Raw genomic sequence first — 21,061 nt, 5'->3', positions numbered from 1 at the left:
AAGTAGACCATTTGTATAGAGAGTGTATGGAATAACTATAAATATATTGCTGTCAGTCTTTATTAAACATTAGTAAAACATGAGTAGGACCTTTAGAGCTTCCAAGACCATGTCAGCATGACAGGAACAAATGAATTATCTAAACCCAGTGTCTGACATTAAAAAGTTAGAGAAAATACAGAAACAGACTCAAGACATAGAAAACAAACTTATGGTTACCAGGGGGTTGGAAGGGATAAACTGGGAGTTTGCAATTTGCAGATACTAATTACTATATATGGAATAGATAGACGACAAATTTCTACTGTATAGCACAGGGAACTATATTCAGTATCTTGTAGCAACTTATAATGAAAAAGAATAGGAAAAGGAATTTATGTATGTATATGTATGACTGAAACATTGTGCCATAATCAGAAATTGATATAACATTATAAACTGACTATACTTCAATTTTGAAAGTTTGAGATGAAATAAATATATGAGTCATACAACAAAAGAGAAGATATTATAATAGGCATACAAGCAAGGCTGGGGTTTAAAGGAAAATCACTCTCTATTTGCCTTTTTGAAGGAACACTTGAAGGGGCCATGGTGTTTCAATGGTTTCTAAATGGGTTAAGTTTCTCATGAGAAAATATTGAGAATAATGAACACTTGTGTGAAGGAGAAAAGTTAAGCAAACTTGAAGACATAAAAAGCCTCAGTGTGACTGGAAACGTGGAATAGTACACTGTGGTTAAAACATAGGGGTCACATAAAATTAAGGCAGAAAATATGATATGAAAATATCTCTTGATTCTGGACTGTCAGTTTGAGTAGTAGATTAAGGAATTTGGATTATTCATAAGTAAATTGGGAACTGTCAAAAGTTTTTGAGCAAAAGAAGTCAACATGGTGTTTCCAGAAGATTGGATGGAAAGGCAATCTGTGAAGCTACTGCAATGATCAAGGATAGCAACAATTAGTTAAAAATGTTTCTTAGGCAGGTAGCAGTAAGAATGTGATAGAAAGATAGATATACAGACGCATCAACGGCACCATAAACTGTGATAATTTGCCTTTACTCTTGAGAAGCACTAAAATCTAGATGTAATTAATCTACTTGCAGTTGGGATTAGAGTAGAATTCACAAGTGAGCTTTCCTTGTTAAATAGATGCTAAGAACAAAGAATCCCAAGCATAACTTTAAAATTAGAAATGTCCTAATTATTGAGGATGAACCAAATGAAATTAAAATGTATTATGAAAAGACATAATGTAAACTTTATTAGGGGTTGTGAAAAAGAGTTATTCACAAATATTAAGGCTTGGAAAATGGAACTATATAGATATAGGAAAGCAACACATTTCTGGAAAAAATTATAAATTATAATTAAGAGAAAAATAAAGAATAGTTTCTCCTTACACAATACATTAAATCAAATTCATACTTTTCTTAAAATATTTTAAATATATTCAATTCATAAAATTACTTAAGAAAATACCTCAATTTATTGTTCAATTTTATAGGTACTTTTTTTTCCCTAGACATGAGCAAGCTCCTTTTTCATCAGTAGATTTCTGTCCTTGCAGAGACCCCAGGGTTGGTGAGTCATTGAATTCTTCTACACAGGATACTAAGTCTACTGATGTGGGAGATCCTGACTTACAGAATAAAAGAATTTTCCAATTTAAAAGTCCTGGTTATTTAACTTATCATTTTTATTACCACTTCATTTCTGTGATTATTTAAAAATTGTTTGAAAAGTTTTCTCAGGTGACAGAAAGCTACAATTTTCATTTATACTAAACATTTAGGGCTCTTAGTTTGGTAGAAGGCCTCCAACAAGACAAATGTGGTTCTCAATTTCATCAATGATTAAGAAAACAATTCACAAAATGAAATAAAACTTTGCAGGATAATAGTGGAATGTTTATTCATGGAATATGTACTTACTTTTTGAGCCACCTGATGTCACTCTCGGCCTAGAAATTCTCTGATTCAAGACGACAGCCATCTTTTTGGCTTTAGAAAGACACTCCAGCCTTTCATAGTTTCCTAATGCAGAACAATGACGAACACAGCAGGATGGAACTGAAGGGATTAGAAGATTTCCCTTAGTTTTGAAATATTTTTTGCTAACCAGAAAAAAGCTCGAGTATTTGAAATGCTGTACTCAAGTCGGGGCGACCAAGGGGACCGGGATCTACTACTACTGTTTATCATTCTCGCAGCTTGGGAGACAGGGAGCGGCCAGGTCCGCTACTCAGTCCCGGAGGAGGCCAAACATGGCACCTTCGTGGGCCACATCGCCCAGGACCTAAGGCTGGAGCTGCAGGAGCTGGTGCCCCGCTTGTTTCATCTGGATCCCAAAGGCCACGGGGACCTTCTAGAGGTAAATCTGCAGAATGGCATTTTGTTTGTGAATTCTCGGATCGACCGGGAGGAGCTGTGCGGGCGGAACGCGGAGTGCAGCATCCACCTGGAGGTGATCGTGGACAGGCCGCTGCAGGTGTTCCACGTGGAGGTGGAGGTGAAGGACATTAACGACAATCCGCCTGTGTTTCCCAGTTCACAAAAGAATCTGTTTATCGCGGAATCCAGGCCGCTTAAGTCTCGGTTTCCACTAGAGGGCGCCTCCGATGCAGATATCGGTGAGAACGCTCAGCTGACTTACACGCTGAGCCCCAATGAGTATTTCTCGCTGGACGTACCAACCACCGACCAACAGGTAAAACCTCTCGGGCTTGTATTACGCAAACCTTTAGACAGGGAAGAATCCCCGGAACTTCATTTAGTGCTCATGGCTACTGACAGAGGCAAACCTGAGCTGACTGGAACCGTTCAGTTACTTGTCAAAGTGCTGGACGCCAATGACAATGCTCCAGCTTTTGACAGAACACTCTATGGGGTGAAATTACCTGAAAATGTTCCCAATGGAACGTTGGTAATTAAACTTAACGCCTCAGATTTAGACGAAGGCTTGAATGGGGATATTGTTTACTCATTCTCTAGTGACGTTTCTCCAGATATAAAATTTAAGTTCTACATAGACCCCGTAAGTGGGGAAATTATAGCAATAGGAAATATCGATTTTGAAGAAAGTAAAGCCTACAAAATTCGAGTAGAGGCAATCGATAAAGGCTATCTACCACTGGCTGGTCACTGTACAGTTCTCGTGGAAGTCGTGGACGCTAATGACAATGCCCCAGAGTTGACTATCAAAACGCTCTGGCTCCCTGTCAACGAGGATGTACAGCTAGGGACAATCATCGCCCTGATTAGTGTGCTTGACCGAGACGAAGGTGCAAATGGACAGGTGACTTGTTCCCTGACGCCTCAACTCCCCTTCAAGTTGGTATCTACCTTCAAGAATTACTATTCGCTGGTGCTAGACAGCGCCTTGGACCGCGAGAGCGTGGCCAACTATGAGCTGGTGGTGACCGCGAAGGATGGGGGCTCACCTTCGCTGTCGGCCACGGTCAGCGTGTCCGTGGACGTGGCCGACGTGAACGACAACGCGCCCACGTTCGCGCAGCCCGAGTACACGGTGTTCGTGAAGGAGAACAACCCGCCCGGCTGCCACATCTTCACCGTGTCGGCGCGGGACGCGGACGCGCAGGAGAACGCGCTGGTGTCGTACTCGCTGGTGGAGCGGCGGGTGGGCGAGCGAGCGCTGTCGAGCTACGTGTCTGTGCACGCGGAGAGCGGCAAGGTGTACGCGCTGCAGCCGCTGGACCACGAGGAGCTGGAGCTGCTGCAGTTCCAGGTGAGCGCGCGCGACGCGGGCGTGCCGCCTCTGGGCAGCAACGTGACGCTGCAGGTGTTCGTGCTGGACGAGAACGACAACGCGCCTGCGCTGCTGCCGCCGCCGCCCGGGCCTGGGGGCGGGGCCGGCGCGGTGAGCCAGCTGGTGGCGCGGTCGGTGGGCGCGGGCCACGTGGTGGCGAAGGTGCGCGCGGTGGACGCGGACTCGGGCTACAACGCGTGGCTGTCGTACGAGCTGCAGGCGGCGGCGGGGGCCGCGCGCAGCCCGTTCCGCGTGGGGCTGTACACGGGCGAGATCAGCACGACGCGCGCCCTGGACGAGGCGGACGCGCCACGCCAGCGCCTGCTGGTGCTGGTGAAGGACCACGGCGAGCCGGCGCTGACGGCCACGGCCACCGTGCTGCTGTCGCTGGAGGACAGCGGCCAGGCGCCCAAGGCCTCTTCGCGGGCGTCGACGGGCGCCGCTGGAGCGGAAGCGGCTGTGGTGGATGTGAACGTGTACCTGATCGTCGCCATCTGCGCGGTGTCCAGCCTGTTTGTGCTCACGCTGCTGCTGTACACGGCGCTGCGGTGCTCGGCGCCGCCCAGCGAGGGCGCGTGCGGGCCCGGGAAGCCCAGGCTGGTGTGCTCCAGCGCGGTGGGGAGCTGGTCTTACTCGCAACAGAGGCGGCAGAGGGTGTGCTCTGGGGAGGGGCCACCCAAGGCAGATCTCATGGCCTTCAGCCCCAGTCTTTCTCCATGTCCTGGATCTGTTGGCGCAACCAGAGAGCCAGAAGCTTCTTTGGACTCCCCTGGGAAGGTGGGTGGCTCTAATATTTTATTTATTTAAGTATCTAGTCATTTAGTCTTGCAAAATCTTTTAATTACCCATGCAGTACGTTAAAATAGTTTTTAAAGTCCATTTATTCTAGTACTGCCAGGACGTTTAATTTCCAGAAATTGAATTAACTTTATGAGTGACATTCTTGGTTTGACTTCCAACCGTACGTTGAACAGATATTTATTGGGTGCTGAATCCATTTTATTTAAAACCTGTGATCAGAGTCATATTGAATTCTTGATCCATTTCTGCCACTGTACCTGAAAAGTATTAGGTGAAAGCCAATTTAGTCGTTACATATTAAGTGAACCTTAGCACTACTCTTTTTTTTATTTCTAAGTTATGCAAGGTATTTTAATCTAATTCTATTGTTTTTAAGCAACCCCATAGCAGATATATGCAATAACCGCTACATCGTTAACTTGTTTTCTAGACTGTTTGTAGACATGGTCATCAGCACTAGTCCATGTCTGTAACTTCAATCATTTCCTTCCACTATGCTAGAAAACAGCTGCTTTACTATACAAATCTAATTTTGACAATAAGTCTTTAAAAAATAACTTATTACCAGTTGTGTAAAAGATTTTAGTATACATTGTCTGATGATGTAGAACATAAGAAAATGTTGATTGAGCATCCTGCCTACACTTCAAAAATTTCTTGAAATTTGTGTTTAACTGGTGTTAAAGAAAATACTTCTGGACAGGTACTTCCTCTCTTCAAGAAGGCTTTCTCCTTTTATTTAAGTTTTCTGTTAGTGATATGGTGCTCAGGCATTAAAGATAAACCTACATTATGCACTTTGATTTCTCTTGAAATTCATAGTCTGGAACTTAACCAGTTTGCATGAGGATTTACTTTTTCTTTTAATGTTCGAAAAGACAGAAATCTGGAGATGATGTTGTGCACCTTTAAAGTCACTACATGTTAAACTTACATTTCCTGGATTGTAGTTTGTGAGTTTCAAATTGGTGGTTCTCCATACTCTATCTTTAGCCCAAGCTTTTGTTTTCTAATTTCTATTTTAAAACTTTATTTGTGCTTCCGTTGCATTTTTGTAATGTGATATACGTTTCTACTCAGGTATTTTATTTTTCACGGTGTTAGATATTTTACAAGATATTTCTTAATTAAAAACTCAATGGAGCAAAATCAGTGTAGCCTTGAGAGTAGAACCACAACACAACCATGAGTGTGCAACTAAAGGCCACTTAAAACAAAACATTTTTGTATTTTTTTCCTTTCTCTCCTAAGAACACAGGTTTGGTATATGTTACAAAGCAATCTACTTTTTCCATTTAATTTCTTTTAAAACTTGAGCATTCTCTGAACTGCTGTAATGAAACCCGTGTCTCTCAGCACAGCTCACCTTAAATCCTTATACCTCCAGGTATATTTGTCCTTGCACTTTTTCAGGTGCCATTTGACACTTGACCCCAGGCCCAGGTATTTGATTATGTGACATGGATTGGGGAGGGTGTCCCCTCCTCAATGTCACCCCCACCCCAAAAAACCTCCCACCACTTCTCTAATATCTTAGAGCTAGCATTATTTATTAAATACTTACTATGTCTTCTAGAAGCATAAATGTTATTCTTTATCATTGATGGCTGTATTGATGTAACTGGTAATTTAGGCCCTTCTGTTAATATGTATTCTCTCCCAGAATACAGGCTATCATCATATGCAAATTTTCAGAAGATTAGTGAACACCTTAGTAATGAATTTATCTTTTGGGTCATTAGAAGCATGAGCACATGGAGATCCAAGGAAGTTAGGATTCACAACAGCGGAGAAGTTTGAAATAGATGAGAGCATGAAAGACACTTTAGTATTTTGCCTAATACTGCCCCTCTGTGGTTCTGTAGGTAACATTCCTCAATTCAAGCCAGAATCATGAAGCTTCCCTATGCCAGTCCCTTAAGTTGTAATTTCTAGATATGGCTAACCAAGTTATGACTCAATTTCAGACACTTTTGAGAGAAAAGGGGGGCACTATACAAAAGTATACAAGACCACAGGCAAACATGGAGCATATTCCAGGCAAATTGGGGTCTATGGTCACTCTGTCCTCAGACCTGACAATGCTAACTGCATTAGCAACATTGAGAGTCCTTATTGAACATTGTGGTTCCCAGACACCACCAAAGAATTTCTGAAATAAGTAGTATTGGCAAATTTGCATCTTAAACATTTCAGTTGAGTCATGGTCAACTGAAGTTTTAGATACAATAGCCCTATTGAGTTGCTTGGGAAAGCAAGTTCGTATTGTATGACAGGATGTAACTTAACTACCACTACTTTTTATTCATTATTGGAGATTTATCTTGGGACATTTATGTTATCTGGTTTTAAAAATGCTCTTCAACAGCAATGAAATTTAATTTATATTATCATCTTTGTGTTGAGATGATTAATCAATGATAAACTCATTTTTAAACTCCAGATAGTAGCTTACACTAAACATTGCTATTGTGGATGGAGAGATTAACTCATTACATTTAAATTCATGCTTTATAAGAAAAGTAATCCTTAAAATAAGAATTTGAATAGACTTTGACACTAGAATCATTCTAAAGGAGTAGAGAAGTGTAAAAACAGAATTTAGTAGCACATATAAGTTGATGAATCGAGTGACCATCATTCTTGTGAATTTCCTTAAAAAATTTTTTCTGAATTTTCTTATTTACTAATGTTCTATTTTTCAGCTCTTAATAACTAAAAGAGTTCAAAATTATTGATTTCTTTAAAATATATTTTATTAATGACAACATTATTAAGCTAAGAAATTAACCTTTGGATAAGACAAAAGATCCTATTAAGTTTTTCTTTTTTTGAAACTTCAAATTTTTTCAGTAGCATAGATATATTAATGGAGAAAGAATTTCAGTTACTGAATATCTGATTCCAAGAATTTTGAGAAATAGAAAATATTTTTACTGCAGGTGATAAATACCATTATTGACACTTACAAAATTATTAGATAATGTCAAAACTGTATATTTAGGGTATTTGAAAAGCATAAATATAAAAAAGATGAAATTAGTTACCTCTGAAAGTGGAAATCATAACTTTTTGAATTATTCTATTTTGAATCAAAATTAAGGTTCTTTTTGCCCATGTCAGATGTGTATGAAAATTGAAACTTCCCCTGTATTACTTGTTTCTCAGTTGAAGCACTTTTCTGTGTTCTTAAAGATAGAAACATCACTCAGCCTGTGCAGTAGCAATATAAAGACTTTGGAGAGTGATACTGTTCTGTAGGTCATAATTTTTCCCAAAAAGCCAATTCTGGTTTTGAGTATTATGAAAACAATGTGGCTAAATTGAGGCCTGAGGATAACTGCCATTTGTGAAGCACTCACTCTCCTTAAGGTACTATCCTAGGCACTTACTAAATCATAATTCACTCAACCACCATATTATTATTAATATGTTATGAATGTTATGAAAGTGGACACTGAGACAGAGAGGTTAAATTATTTCCCCCAAGTTACAAAACTAGTAAGTTGGAGACTAGGAATTGGAATGGAGGAATTTCTGATGTTGATGTCTGTAATCTTCCCTCTACATTCTAGTGATAACTAGAATTTGGAAATGGCAAATACCCCACAGAATTGATGCTTAAGCTGAGTGTCTAAATGAGGCTTATATAATATCAAAATAATGACAAAAAGAAGTGAATTAAGTGCTAGAACTTGAAGAGACTTTAATCTGTTATTCAACAAAATGCTAGTACACTCAAAATTATACACATATTAAGGGTGTTTTCAAATTTAGTGAATGACAATCATGGTTAGGGAAGAAATTACTTGTCTGTGATTTTCCATTTAAGAAAAGTCCTGCATTATGGATCGCCACTGATTATTATTATATACAAAAGACACAAAATGTGAGGTTTGAAATTCCACAGAGATAGAAATATGTAAAAATAGAATGAAAAGATACGAATGAGTTGTTGAACTCATGGAATTGTACTTACACGTTAAGCCACCGGATGTCGCTGTCTTCCACAAAATGGCTTTTCAGAACAAAGGCATAATCCTGTTTCTCAAGGACTAGGAAACAGCTACGTTCGGAGATCTCAGTCGTTTCGATAAAACTGGATTTAAGAATAGAATAGGAAAATTTAGAGCGTGTGGATGTGTTCTAGACGGGCAAGCCACTGATTTTTAAAACAGGAGAAAGATATGTTGTTCTATAGGCTCAGCGGACCGAGAACCCAGCGTCTGCTTCTCTCATTTCTGCTCGTCGCAGCCTGGGAGGCGGGGAGCGGTCAGGTCCACTACTCCGTCTCCGAGGAGGCCAAACACGGCACCTTCGTGGGCCGCATCGCGCAGGACCTGGGGCTGGAGCTGGCGGAGCTGGTGCCGCGCCTGTTCCGGGTGGCGTCCAAAGGGCGCGGGGACCTTCTGGAGGTAAATCTGCAGAATGGCATTTTGTTTGTGAATTCTCGGATCGACCGGGAGGAGCTGTGCGGGCGGAGTGAGGAGTGCAGCATCCACCTGGAGGTGATTGTGGACAGGCCGCTGCAGGTGTTCCACGTGGAGGTGGAGGTGAAAGACATTAACGACAATCCGCCGGTCTTCTCCGCCTCAGAACAAAAGCTCTCAATTCCCGAATCTCGACTGCTTGACTCTCGCTTTCCTCTAGAAGGCGCATCTGATGCGGATGTTGGAGAGAACGCAATGCTTACTTACAGACTCAGTCCCAATGAGTTTTTCACGCTCGATATTATAAACAAAAAGGACAAAGGCAAATTCCCGGTGCTTGTTCTACAAAAACTGCTGGATCGTGAAGAAAATCCTCAGCTTCAGTTGTTATTAACTGCAACTGATGGAGGCAAACCTGAACTCAAGGGGTCTGTTACACTGCAGATCTCGGTATTAGATGCCAATGATAACGCACCTATATTTGACAGATCCATTTATGAAGTTAAGATGTATGAAAATTCAGCCAACCAAACGTTGGTAATATGGCTAAATGCTTCTGATGCGGATGAAGGAATAAACAAGGAAATAATATATTCATTTAGCTCTTTGGTCCCACCTAACATAAGAAGGAAATTTCTAATGAATGAAAGGACTGGAGAAATAAGAGTAAATGATGCTATTGACTTTGAGGATAGTAACACTTATGAAATCCATGTAGATGTTACAGATAAAGGAACTCCACCAATGGTTGGTCACTGCAGTGTCCTATTGGAAATACTGGATGAAAATGATAATTCACCTGAGGTGGTAGTCACTTCTTTGGCTCTTCCGGTGCGAGAGGATGCTCAAGTGGGCACCGTCATAGCCTTAATTAGCGTGTCCGATCATGACTCTGGCGCCAACGGTCAGGTGACCTGCTCACTAACGCCCCATATCCCATTCAAACTGGTGTCCACCTTCAAGAATTACTATTCCTTGGTACTGGACAGCGCCTTGGACCGCGAGAGCGTGGCCAATTATGAGCTGGTGGTGACCGCGAAGGATGGGGGCTCGCCTTCGCTGTCGGCCACGGCCAGCGTGTCCGTGGACGTGGCCGACGTGAACGACAACGCGCCCACGTTCGCGCAGCCCGAGTACACGGTGTTCGTGAAGGAGAACAACCCGCCCGGCTGCCACATCTTCACCGTGTCGGCGCGGGACGCGGACGCGCAGGAGAACGCGCTGGTGTCGTACTCGCTGGTGGAGCGGCGGGTGGGCGAGCGAGCGCTGTCGAGCTACGTGTCTGTGCACGCGGAGAGCGGCAAGGTGTACGCGCTGCAGCCGCTGGACCACGAGGAGCTGGAGCTGCTGCAGTTCCAGGTGAGCGCGCGCGACGCGGGCGTGCCGCCTCTGGGCAGCAACGTGACGCTGCAGGTGTTCGTGCTGGACGAGAACGACAACGCGCCTGCGCTGCTGCCACCCGGGCCTGGGGGCGGGGCCGGCGCGGTGAGCCAGCTGGTGGCGCGGTCGGTGGGCGCGGGCCACGTGGTGGCGAAGGTGCGCGCGGTGGACGCGGACTCGGGCTACAACGCGTGGCTGTCGTACGAGCTGCAGGCGGCGGCGGGGGCCGCGCGCAGCCCGTTCCGCGTGGGGCTGTACACGGGCGAGATCAGCACGACGCGCGCCCTGGACGAGGCGGACGCGCCACGCCAGCGCCTGCTGGTGCTGGTGAAGGACCACGGCGAGCCGGCGCTGACGGCCACGGCCACCGTGCTGCTGTCGCTGGAGGACAGCGGCCAGGCGCCCAAGGCCTCTTCGCGGGCGTCGACGGGCGCCGCTGGAGCGGAAGCGGCTCTGGTGGATGTGAACGTGTACCTGATCGTCGCCATCTGCGCGGTGTCCAGCCTGTTTGTGCTCACGCTGCTGCTGTACACGGCGCTGCGCTGCTCGGCGCCGCCCAGCGAGGGCTCGTGCGGGCCCGGGAAGCCCAGGCTGGTGTGCTCCAGCGCGGTGGGGAGCTGGTCTTACTCGCAGCAGAGGCGACAGAGAGTGTGCTCTGGGGAGGGACCGCCCAAGGCAGATCTCATGGCCTTCAGTCCCAGCCTTCCACCGTGTCCTCTACCAGCCATAGAAGTGGAAGAACAGTCTACTGAAGGTGATCACTGTAGTAAGGTAAGTTATTGTTTATTTTCATATTTTGCTTTGTGAATATTTTATTTCAATACTTTTCCACTCAAATATATGTCACCTAGGAATATCACCATACTTTGTCTAAATAGTATATATTTCTATAATATCTCGAATATTTCTAGTAATATCTTCTGTGATGTAGTTTATTCTAGAAGTTCTCTTTATATTTTGTTGACAGTACCCTGTGCATCAACTTTTGCTGGATACTTCACTTTTTAACAATACGCCATTTATTCTGAATTCATTTATAGTTTCTGATATAAATATTTGCTGTAGCTTGCAGGGTTTGATTTTTTCCATAAATCACTATCATTTTATGTTACAATATTTGTAAGAATAGTATCTGTAATTTTACTTAATTTTTAAATGTAAAATTTGAAATGGCCATTACATTAACAAAAAGACTTCTATGATCAGTTCCTGTCGCAATGAAAATGTAGATTTTGCTCCCTAAGTAAACAGCAAATATGTGTACTGTGACATACTTTAGAATGCATTCTTGAACTCAAGAATTTACACTTTATTCTTAATAGTAGAGTATGTAGACTGGAAGATCATTCATAAAAAGTCCTAATTTATGGAAATGAAATTATTTTGAACTTAATTTTTTTCATTTTTATGTCTGTTTTTTACTGATTTTTCTTTTTACTGATTTTAGTCTGATAATGTCTTTCACTGGCTCTGTTATCATATAAATATTTTTAAAACTTTGTGGACAATTTCTTTCATTCAATTCAGAATGGTTAAGATTTTAATATAAAGCCATAAATACTCCCAAATCAAGGATCGATGTTAACACTTGCCAAAAAAAGTTAGTGCATTTCTTTTAAAACTGTAACATCTTATTTTTATAAGCATATTTAATATGCTCTTTATTAGATGACATTAAAATGAGGCTAATCTGAGCATTCCTTGGCTTTTGATGGCATAGTATTCGTGATAGCCTGTTTCAAGATGAGTAACAAACCCATAAGTTTATTGGTATATTGTAGTAATATAGCTGTATGATAGCCTTGGAATGTGGGAGCATTAAAATTATCTTTCATAAATCAATGAAGGAATTCTTCAAACTAAAAACGGAATGGACCTTCAAGATGGAGTCATTCCCAAAGGGAGTGGAGTATTTCAATCAGCAAACATGAGGTTTATTTCTTAGAATTTAGTCACCCTCATTGGTAAAATTTTTCCTGCTCTTCTTTAGGCAAATATGTTGGCATTAAATTTATGTCTTCCACAATTAACAAAAGAATTAGAAATAATTAGAACTATAAATCTTTGGCAGAGATTTATAATTATTGAAACTGTTAAATTGTGTTCAAAATAAAGACTGTAGCTCACTTTTACATAAAACCTAAGATTTCCTTGGGTAGCTATTTATTTATTTACTTACTTATTTATTTTAGTAGATTTGGGGTTTTCCCACTGACTGCCATCTTACCGGAAAGATTTCAAACATTGGATAGTTGGTTCCTTAACGATCTAGAGAATGATTAAAATATTCTTCTAAGGCAGCACTGATAAACTTTATTGCAATTGATAACAATTGTTACACTAATTTCAGTGTTTTAAAATTTGAGATAAAACATGAAAATAAAATTGAGTGATTAAATGAGATTTAAAATACTCTTCATATCCAAGTCTCCTTAAACCAACTCCGGAATAAAATGGGAATAAACAAAGTGAGAAATATGACATGAATTTCTGATCAGTGGGCTTTTTTGGGGGGGATTATAAAGAGATTATGTTTACAAATAGTGGATATAATGCAAATTTAGATTGTGCTTCAGGATGTAAACTACAGCATTCACCCTGAATAGATACAATAAATTTTTTAAAAAACTTTAAGATGAGACAAAAATAAATATGCTTTGTATTTCTCAGAGTCAGTACTTGGTAAATTCATTAACATCAAAGCAAATAAGTTTTTGGACAAACTGATAAGTAGCTTGCATATTAGAACTGATTTGAAACATCATCATGTTGAGATGGTAACTTAGAGAACTGTCATTTTGAGTTATCCTCTACACAACTGGACTAAATGTTTAGAATAATTTAACATATTATAAGGATTAAGCAATAGAAAATTATAGAATGCTAACAATGGAGTAAACTCAATAAAAGCCAGTCAAAAATGATTAAATTGTGAAGTTAAAAAAACCATGTCACTAGTAAACTACAAATATGGATATTTTCATGTTTATATACATTATATAATTAGCACAGTAGCGCGTTCTCTTAGATGTCTATATCCAAAAAAAAAACAACAAAACAACTCTTCTTGGAATTCTTATTTGTAAAACCGAACCACTTTTGAAGAGACAGTGGTCACACACGGGAAATATATAATGAAAGAATTAAAAGCCCACAGAGAAAAACATGGACCAGAACGAAGAAATCATGAAAGAAGCAACGTGAAGTGAAAGAAATAGTATAAACGGCAAACGCACTTCCACTTTGAGCCACAGGATGTCGTTGTTCTCCAAGGAGAGGATTGTTTCAACCGAAAAAAATTACATTATTCCCGGAACAGAAAGACTCGTCACAGTTCCGGTGCTTTAAAGACTATGAACACATCCATATTAAGATCAGCTGGAATATCAGGAACAAAAACTCAGAAGAAAGGTCTCAAAAGGACTACATCTTTCTACTTAAGAAATGTTAATTTACTAACCAGAAGCGAAGCACGATGTTAGCTTCAGGACCAGGTGGCGGGGGAGCCAGGCGCCTGCTGCTCTCGTTTCTGCTCCTTGCAACTTGGGAGGCCGGCAGCGGCCAGGTCTACTACTCCGTCTCTGAGGAGGCGAAACACGGCACCTTCGTGGGCCGCATCGCGCAGGACCTGGGGCTGGAGCTGGCGGAGCTGGTGCCGCGCCTGTTCCGGGTGGCGTCCAAAGGGCGCGGGGACCTTCTGGAGGTAAACCTGCAGAATGGCATTTTGTTTGTGAATTCTCGGATCGACCGGGAGGAACTGTGCGGGCGGAGCGCGGAGTGCAGCATCCACCTGGAGGTGATCGTGGACAGGCCGCTGCAGGTGTTCCACGTGGAGGTAGAGGTGAAAGACATTAACGACAATCCTCCTGCTTTCCCAGCGACACACAAAAATCTGTTTATTTCCGAAAGTAGGGCTCTTGACTCTCATTTTTCACTAGAGGGCGCCTCTGATGCAGACATTGGGACCAACGCTCTGCTGACTTACAGACTGAGCCCCAACGAGTATTTCTCTCTGGACATACGAACCAACGACGAGCAGGTAAAACCGCTAGAACTAGTACTAAAAAAACCTTTAGACAGGGAAGCCGCTTCAGAGCTTCTCTTGGTGCTGAAAGCAACGGATGGAGGAAAACCTGAGCTGACAGGTACCGTCGAGTTACACATCACAGTGCTGGATGTAAATGACAACGCCCCAGTGTTTGACAAAGCAGTTCATCGAATAAAATTACTGGAAAATGCAAGAAATGGTACAATGGTTATTAGGCTTAACGCCTCGGATTTGGATGAGGGTTTAAACGGCGACATTCTTTATTCTTTTGCAACTGATGTCTCTCCCAATACAGAAGCCGCTTTTCGCATAGATTCAATCAGTGGAGAAATAAAAGTAAATGGAAAAATTGATTATGAAGAAAATAAATTGTGGAAACTTCACATAGAAGCAATTGACAAAGGAAATCCCCCAATGTTTGGTCACTGCACAATCTTGATAGAAGTCTTGGACATCAACGATAATGCTCCCGAGTTGCTAGTGACTTCGCTTTTGCTCTCTATTCCAGAGGATGCTTCACTGGGGACAGTCATAGCTCTAATCAGTGTAACCGATCGAGACGCAGGTGGCAATGGGCAAGTGACCTGCTCACTAGCACCTGAAGTCCCCTTCAAGCTGGTGTCTACCTTCAAGAATTACTATTCCTTGGTACTGGACAGCGCCTTGGACCGCGAGAGCGTGGCCAATTATGAGCTGGTGGTGACCGCGAAGGATGGGGGCTCGCCTTCGCTGTCGGCCACAGCCAGCGTGTCCGTGGACGTGGCCGACGTGAACGACAACGCGCCCACGTTCGCGCAGCCCGAGTACACGGTGTTCGTGAAGGAGAACAACCCGCCCGGCTGCCACATCTTCACCGTGTCGGCGCGGGACGCGGACGCGCAGGGGAACGCGCTGGTGTCGTACTCGCTGGTGGAGCGGCGGGTGGGCGAGCGAGCGCTGTCGAGCTACGTGTCTGTGCACGCGGAGAGCGGCAAGGTGTACGCGCTGCAGCCGCTGGACCACGAGGAGCTGGAGCTGCTGCAGTTCCAGGTGAGCGCGCGCGACGCGGGCGTGCCGCCTCTGGGCAGCAACGTGACGCTGCAGGTGTTCGTGCTGGACGAGAACGACAATGCGCCTGCGCTGCTGCCACCCGGGCCTGGGGGCGGGGCCGGCGCGGTGAGCCAGCTGGTGGCGCGGTCGGTGGGCGTGGGCCACGTGGTGGCGAAGGTGCGCGCGGTGGACGCGGACTCGGGCTACAACGCGTGGCTGTCGTACGAGCTGCAGGCGGCGGCGGGGGCCGCGCGCAGCCCGTTCCGCGTGGGGCTGTACACGGGCGAGATCAGCACGACGCGCGCCCTGGACGAGGCGGACGCGCCACGCCAGCGCCTGCTGGTGCTGGTGAAGGACCACGGCGAGCCGGCGCTGACGGCCACGGCCACCGTGCTGCTGTCGCTGGAGGACAGCGGCCAGGCGCCCAAGGCCTCTTCGCGGGCGTCGACGGGCGCCGCTGGAGCAGAGGCGGCTGTGGTGGATGTGAACGTGTACCTGATCGTCGCCATCTGCGCGGTGTCCAGCCTGTTTGTGCTCACGCTGCTGCTGTACACGGCGCTGCGGTGCTCGGCGCCGCCCAGCGAGGGCGCGTGCGGGCCCGGGAAGCCCAGGCTGGTGTGCTCCAGCGCGGTGGGGAGCTGGTCTTCCTTGCAGCAGAGGCGGCAGAGGGTGTGCTCTGGGGAGGGACCGCCCAAAACCGACCTCATAGCCTTCAGTCCTAGCGTTCCTCCTGGTTCGAGTTCTGGAGATTCTGGGGACCAACAGGAGTTTTGCGAGAAAGTAAGTACAGTAATTCTGGGATATCTTGCCTATTAATGTCAATCACATAGTACTTCACCACCAAATTACTATAAGTCCATTGCTTCAATTCTTTTTTTTTTTTAATTTTGTCTTTGGCTTCTGATGGTTTATTCTAAAGCACTGTGGAAGTCTAGCCATTTTATTACTTTTCACCACAGACTTCTGGAACACACGGGGAATATTATATAGTTGGTAGGAATAATAATAATGAAATAGATGGCCAAAGCTTCCTATAAATGAGGAAGACTAAGTCAGCCAGGAAGGACACAAGGATCACTGATGGGAAATGGAGGATGTGGGTAAGGTTCAAATCTACTTCCCAGTTTTGCAGCAATTCATTCTTCCTATTCATTTTCTTATTCTAATTGGTGTCCTCTACTCTTTATGTTTATGCATTCAAAATTACCGTAACGATGCATAATTCCATAATTTCATTAATTTGAGTTTAATATGTTTAAATTCTTATCTTCCTATAATCTATAAGTTTGTATATTACTGATGGGCATGAGCTATTGAGGTGGCCTTATTTTATAAATGACTTTGTTTCTTTATAATCAATGGCATGCTTCTTGGTGATAGTGGAGAGAATTTTAGCCTTTCCTTTGGAGATGGTTTTACGTTTTTTGGTTTTTAACCCCCTCGTATTTAAACTCATTTTCTTCATAGTCTTCAACTACTTCAGATAGACAACTTTTAAAAAATTTCTATTATAACGATGATTTTGCTAATTGCCCACTGACCTCATTGCTGCTGTCCTCCACATTAATTAGCTACACTCTTCTATTTCATTTGGAAGATTTATTTGAGCATTGGTCATATGCATATTTCTTGCATTCATGGTACTTGTCATGACGCTATATGGAAACATTTAAAGTAGAAAAATTCACACTTCTTTGTGCTTTGAGTTTAAAAATTGTCTTTCCATATATGAGGAATTGTGATACATCTGCCTTTGTTCACCAAGCTGCTTGGTCCTCAGAATGATATTGCTTTAAATAATGTATGTATAACAACCATGGAATATCTATAAATGTCCTTTCACTTGACAATGTTGCTTTTCATCACATTTCAGAATTTAACATCGTGTACTTAAATTTTTTTAACTTTAGATACATTTGATGCAAACACTTTTTTGTCCCAATGTTGTATTCATGTGGATTGTTTCCTCTAAAGAGATCACAGAGAACTTACTTTGTTCTTTTTAGGTCTAATGTACAAATTAGTGATTCTTTAATTGTATTGTGTGGAGAAATAAATTGTATATGATAGACTTACACTGGGGATGAGAACTGTGGTATAGATAGGGTAAAGTCAATAGAAATGCTGAAAAGGTCTTAGTGGCTATTTTCTACCAAGAAAGTAGGATGATTTCCATGAAGATTTCCATGAAGGTTAGGAAATCTTCAGAAAAGGAAAGACCATACCCTAGTTTTTGGTACTGGAATTCTCTTCATCCATAGCTCGAGAATAGAACAAGAGCAAATATTGGTCACTAACTGTAATCAACCACCGCTATTTGAGATAGTTCTATCTGTAAGACATGATGTGAAGATCTTAAAATGCATAATTTTACTTAACCCCTATAACAACTTGTCAAGTACATGACTATCCAAAATTTAAAGATAAGAGTGGTAAGATGTTTATCTATCTTATCTACTGCCATTTAGCTACTACAGGATAGAGATGATATTCAAATGCATACCTTTGAGATTTGACAGCCATTCTTTTATTCCCTGTAGAACTCTATAGAGTACATCTTTTCTCTGATCAGGCATAGTTCTGGCTAGGCAAATCAAGCACAAGCTGTATACAAGTGAGTCCTCCTTTTTGTTATCTTTAGGAAAAAACCTTCATGATTATCTTTGTACAATACTATATTTAGGGTAGGAATTAAGATTTTTTGTGTTGTTAGGTGATTTTCTTTTCTCAGAAGGTTTGTGATCGTCATTATCACTTGTCCTAGTTAACATCACATTGAAATAGGTATTTACATTATTTGATTAGTAACTAATTAAGAGTTGTCTTATAAGAATTATTTATTAGTTGTTTGGAAGTGATATAAATAAGTAGAATTATTTAATAATGAGGAAAATCAGAAGACTGGTCTGCACTGACCTTGCAGGACACCAAAGCCGAATGATACATACAAAAATGACTTTGTCCTTTTAACATTGTGAATCAGAATAATGTTTTGGACAAATATAAGTAGTAATATGATTATTTCTTGGATCCTGAACACCAACAAAAGATCACTAATTGTTTCCAAAATTGCATACTTTGATAAGGTATAAGGTTTGAAGGTACATATCCCATGAAAAATTTTGAATGTGTGTGACTGAAGAAGGATTCAGTCTTCTTCAGTTTTATTGTTGTACGAGAGATCTCTGCCCATTGAAAAAATGAGCAAATAACTGTATGTAGTTGAAATAAGTCAAGAAACCACAGAGTGACCATCACTGCATATATTCTATAATTTTGGAGATGCAATGTTGGATACTACTTCTAATCTATTAATTTCAAAGAACATACTGGCTTTCCAGAAATGGCTTCAAGATCTATTTCTCTGTTTTGTGTTTTCAATAAATTGTAGTACTAGACCTATTAGGGAATATTAATGGTGATAGGAATAGTAGAACATTAAACCAAGCACTCTGATACATAACTAGCAAGGTATATAGCTGGAATTTAAGACTAGCCAAATTGATTTAGTAATGGTCAGGCACAAAGTTCCTTAGTATTTTCAATCAATCTTACAAAATCAATGTATCGATTGATTTGTATTGATACAATTGTATCAATGTGACTACTTGGCATTAGTCTATTGCCAGATTCAGGCCCATCCCCAATGGTGACTTCAAAGATGTCATAATCTCTTCTATAGGGGCCAATTGAGATGGTGATATCAGAAATATTGCAGCCAAAATGCAAAAAAGGTGTCATTAATTCATACAATATGTCAAACTCTTTTATGACTTGATGACTTGGTGTTCATCCAGTATCACTTCACATACTTGGAAAATACCACAGTACTGGAAATTAATTCCTAAGTTAACATCTGGTTTTAATTGAGGCATGTAATGTCATCATCTCCCTTGGGTAAACTTTCTCATGTTCATTTCTTTACCTTTAAAGACTCCACACTGCATGTAACATCTCAATCCCCAGTTTCCATAATGAAGTGACTGGAGGTTTGTTGCTTCTTTCTTCTACAAAATAAACCCAATAGGCTTCAAATATCGTGTTAAATCTACTGTTAGCTAGCCTAATGTTATATTTTGATTAGAGGCCTATATGATTGTTTGCTTTTACAGGCATAACAGAATTCAGTGTCATAAAAGGTAATGTGTCTGTTTTATTAGTTTTCTAAGAAAGAATTTTAAATTTACTTTAAAAGTTCTAGCAGAATAATAATATTGGGAAAAGGGCAAATTTGAAAAAATGAAGCAAGATTTGAAGTTAGCAATAGAATACATGTGTGTTCAAGATAAAGAAAAATACTAACATACAAATATATACTAGTAATTTTTCATGTTATTGTAATACTTTTGGACTGGACTTGAGCCATCAAAACCGTACAACAAAATCCTCAAGTGAGAACAATATTTATTCTGAATCACTTTCTATCCTAAACTTCCACTGTTATCTTCCTTTTTCCTTCTTAAATCTCAAGGTAATATGAAAAGACAAAGGACAGGTAACTAAATTACAGCTTCGGGCAATGAAACTCACATCAACAATTCCAATTTTCTAGTTGGTATTTCATGAAATTGAATTTCCATAAACACTACGGTCATTCAGCATGTGTTGAATTGTTTGATTATTTTCTAATTTTTTAAGCACAATATTAGGCACTTAGAAGAGATGTGATTAGAAATCATTGCCCTTGTTTTGGGTGAGCTTATAATCTCAAACCCAAAATTCATTTAAGAAGAAATAGGTCAGCTATTTTCATGAATATACCTTGACGGATATATAAAAGCCAGTACTGGTGAGTGGAAATACCAGTATGGCACAGACATTTTCAAGGTGATTTTTATTTCATTGAATGGTAATAAAATTCATTCTATAGTTGAAAGACTACTTCTTTCATATAATGACACCATTACATAATGGCCATTTTGATACCACCTCATATTATACTGTTAGCAATGCAACTTACATGAGAAGTCATGTATGCCAAATAAAACTTTCATCCATCATCAATAAGCTTTTCCCCTTATAAACTCTATTGTAAACTACCAAATTTGAAATATATATTTGCTTTTCTTATTGTTCTTCTATGGATATAAAGTTGCTTGTAACAAGAATACAATTAAATGTAAGTAACAATAAAGAATCAGAAGAATAAAAATATGAATAGGAAGCAAGTATACATAGATAAGAACAGAATATGCAGAACTTAAAGACTAAAGAGTTGTTATTAAGTGTCTTTAAGTTTCCTAGCAGCTGAAGTAACCATGGAAACCAGAAGTAAAACAATTCAAATTTGATAGTATTTTTATATGAGGAAATATTTAACCCTAGTTTTTCATAAGGTCACCTATAGAATTGATCTCTCTCTGTGTATATAAGTAGAAGTAAAAGCACAATTGTACAACTCTAAAACATAAGAACATACTTTTTATGATGTTAATCAATGATAAAATGCCATTTTCCCACATACCATCAGGTTCAGTAGGACTTAAAATCTGAATGGTCCATAAATAAGCACTTTGGAAGTATTTTGGAGATAAAATAACATGAAACACGTGAAATTATTTTTTTCTCTTCAAGTAATATTGTTGGGTGAAGTGTACAAT

General features: G+C 41.3%; 2 protein-coding genes and 1 pseudogene across 3 annotated transcripts in view; all 3 read left to right on the top strand.

Moving 5' to 3' along the window:
- Positions 1–21,061, top strand: part of LOC102542125 (protocadherin alpha-C2) — a 168,443-nt gene that overhangs the window by 31,582 nt on the left and 115,800 nt on the right. The window contains exon 1 of one of the 2 annotated variants that reach the window (XM_072956446.1): positions 13,860–16,241. The exons of the other annotated variant lie outside the window; for it this stretch is intronic. Coding sequence (XP_072812547.1) covers positions 13,860–16,241 — 2,382 coding nt within the window. Of the gene's footprint in view, positions 1–13,859; positions 16,242–21,061 lie in introns of those variants that run through there. 2 annotated transcript variants of the gene reach the window in all.
- LOC116277141 (protocadherin alpha-9 pseudogene) lies at positions 2,151–4,580 on the top strand (annotated as a pseudogene).
- LOC102527837 (protocadherin alpha-10) lies at positions 8,762–13,835 on the top strand. The gene is made up of 2 exons (XM_072951742.1): positions 8,762–11,155; positions 13,704–13,835. Exons 1-2 carry the CDS (start codon positions 8,762–8,764, stop codon positions 13,833–13,835), a joined length of 2,526 nt encoding a protein of 841 aa, XP_072807843.1.

This window comes from Vicugna pacos, chromosome 3, assembly GCF_048564905.1.
Source record: "Vicugna pacos chromosome 3, VicPac4, whole genome shotgun sequence".
In the NCBI taxonomy this organism is placed as follows: Eukaryota; Metazoa; Chordata; class Mammalia; order Artiodactyla; family Camelidae; genus Vicugna; species Vicugna pacos.
This window is presented reverse-complemented; position numbering and strand designations above follow the sequence as displayed.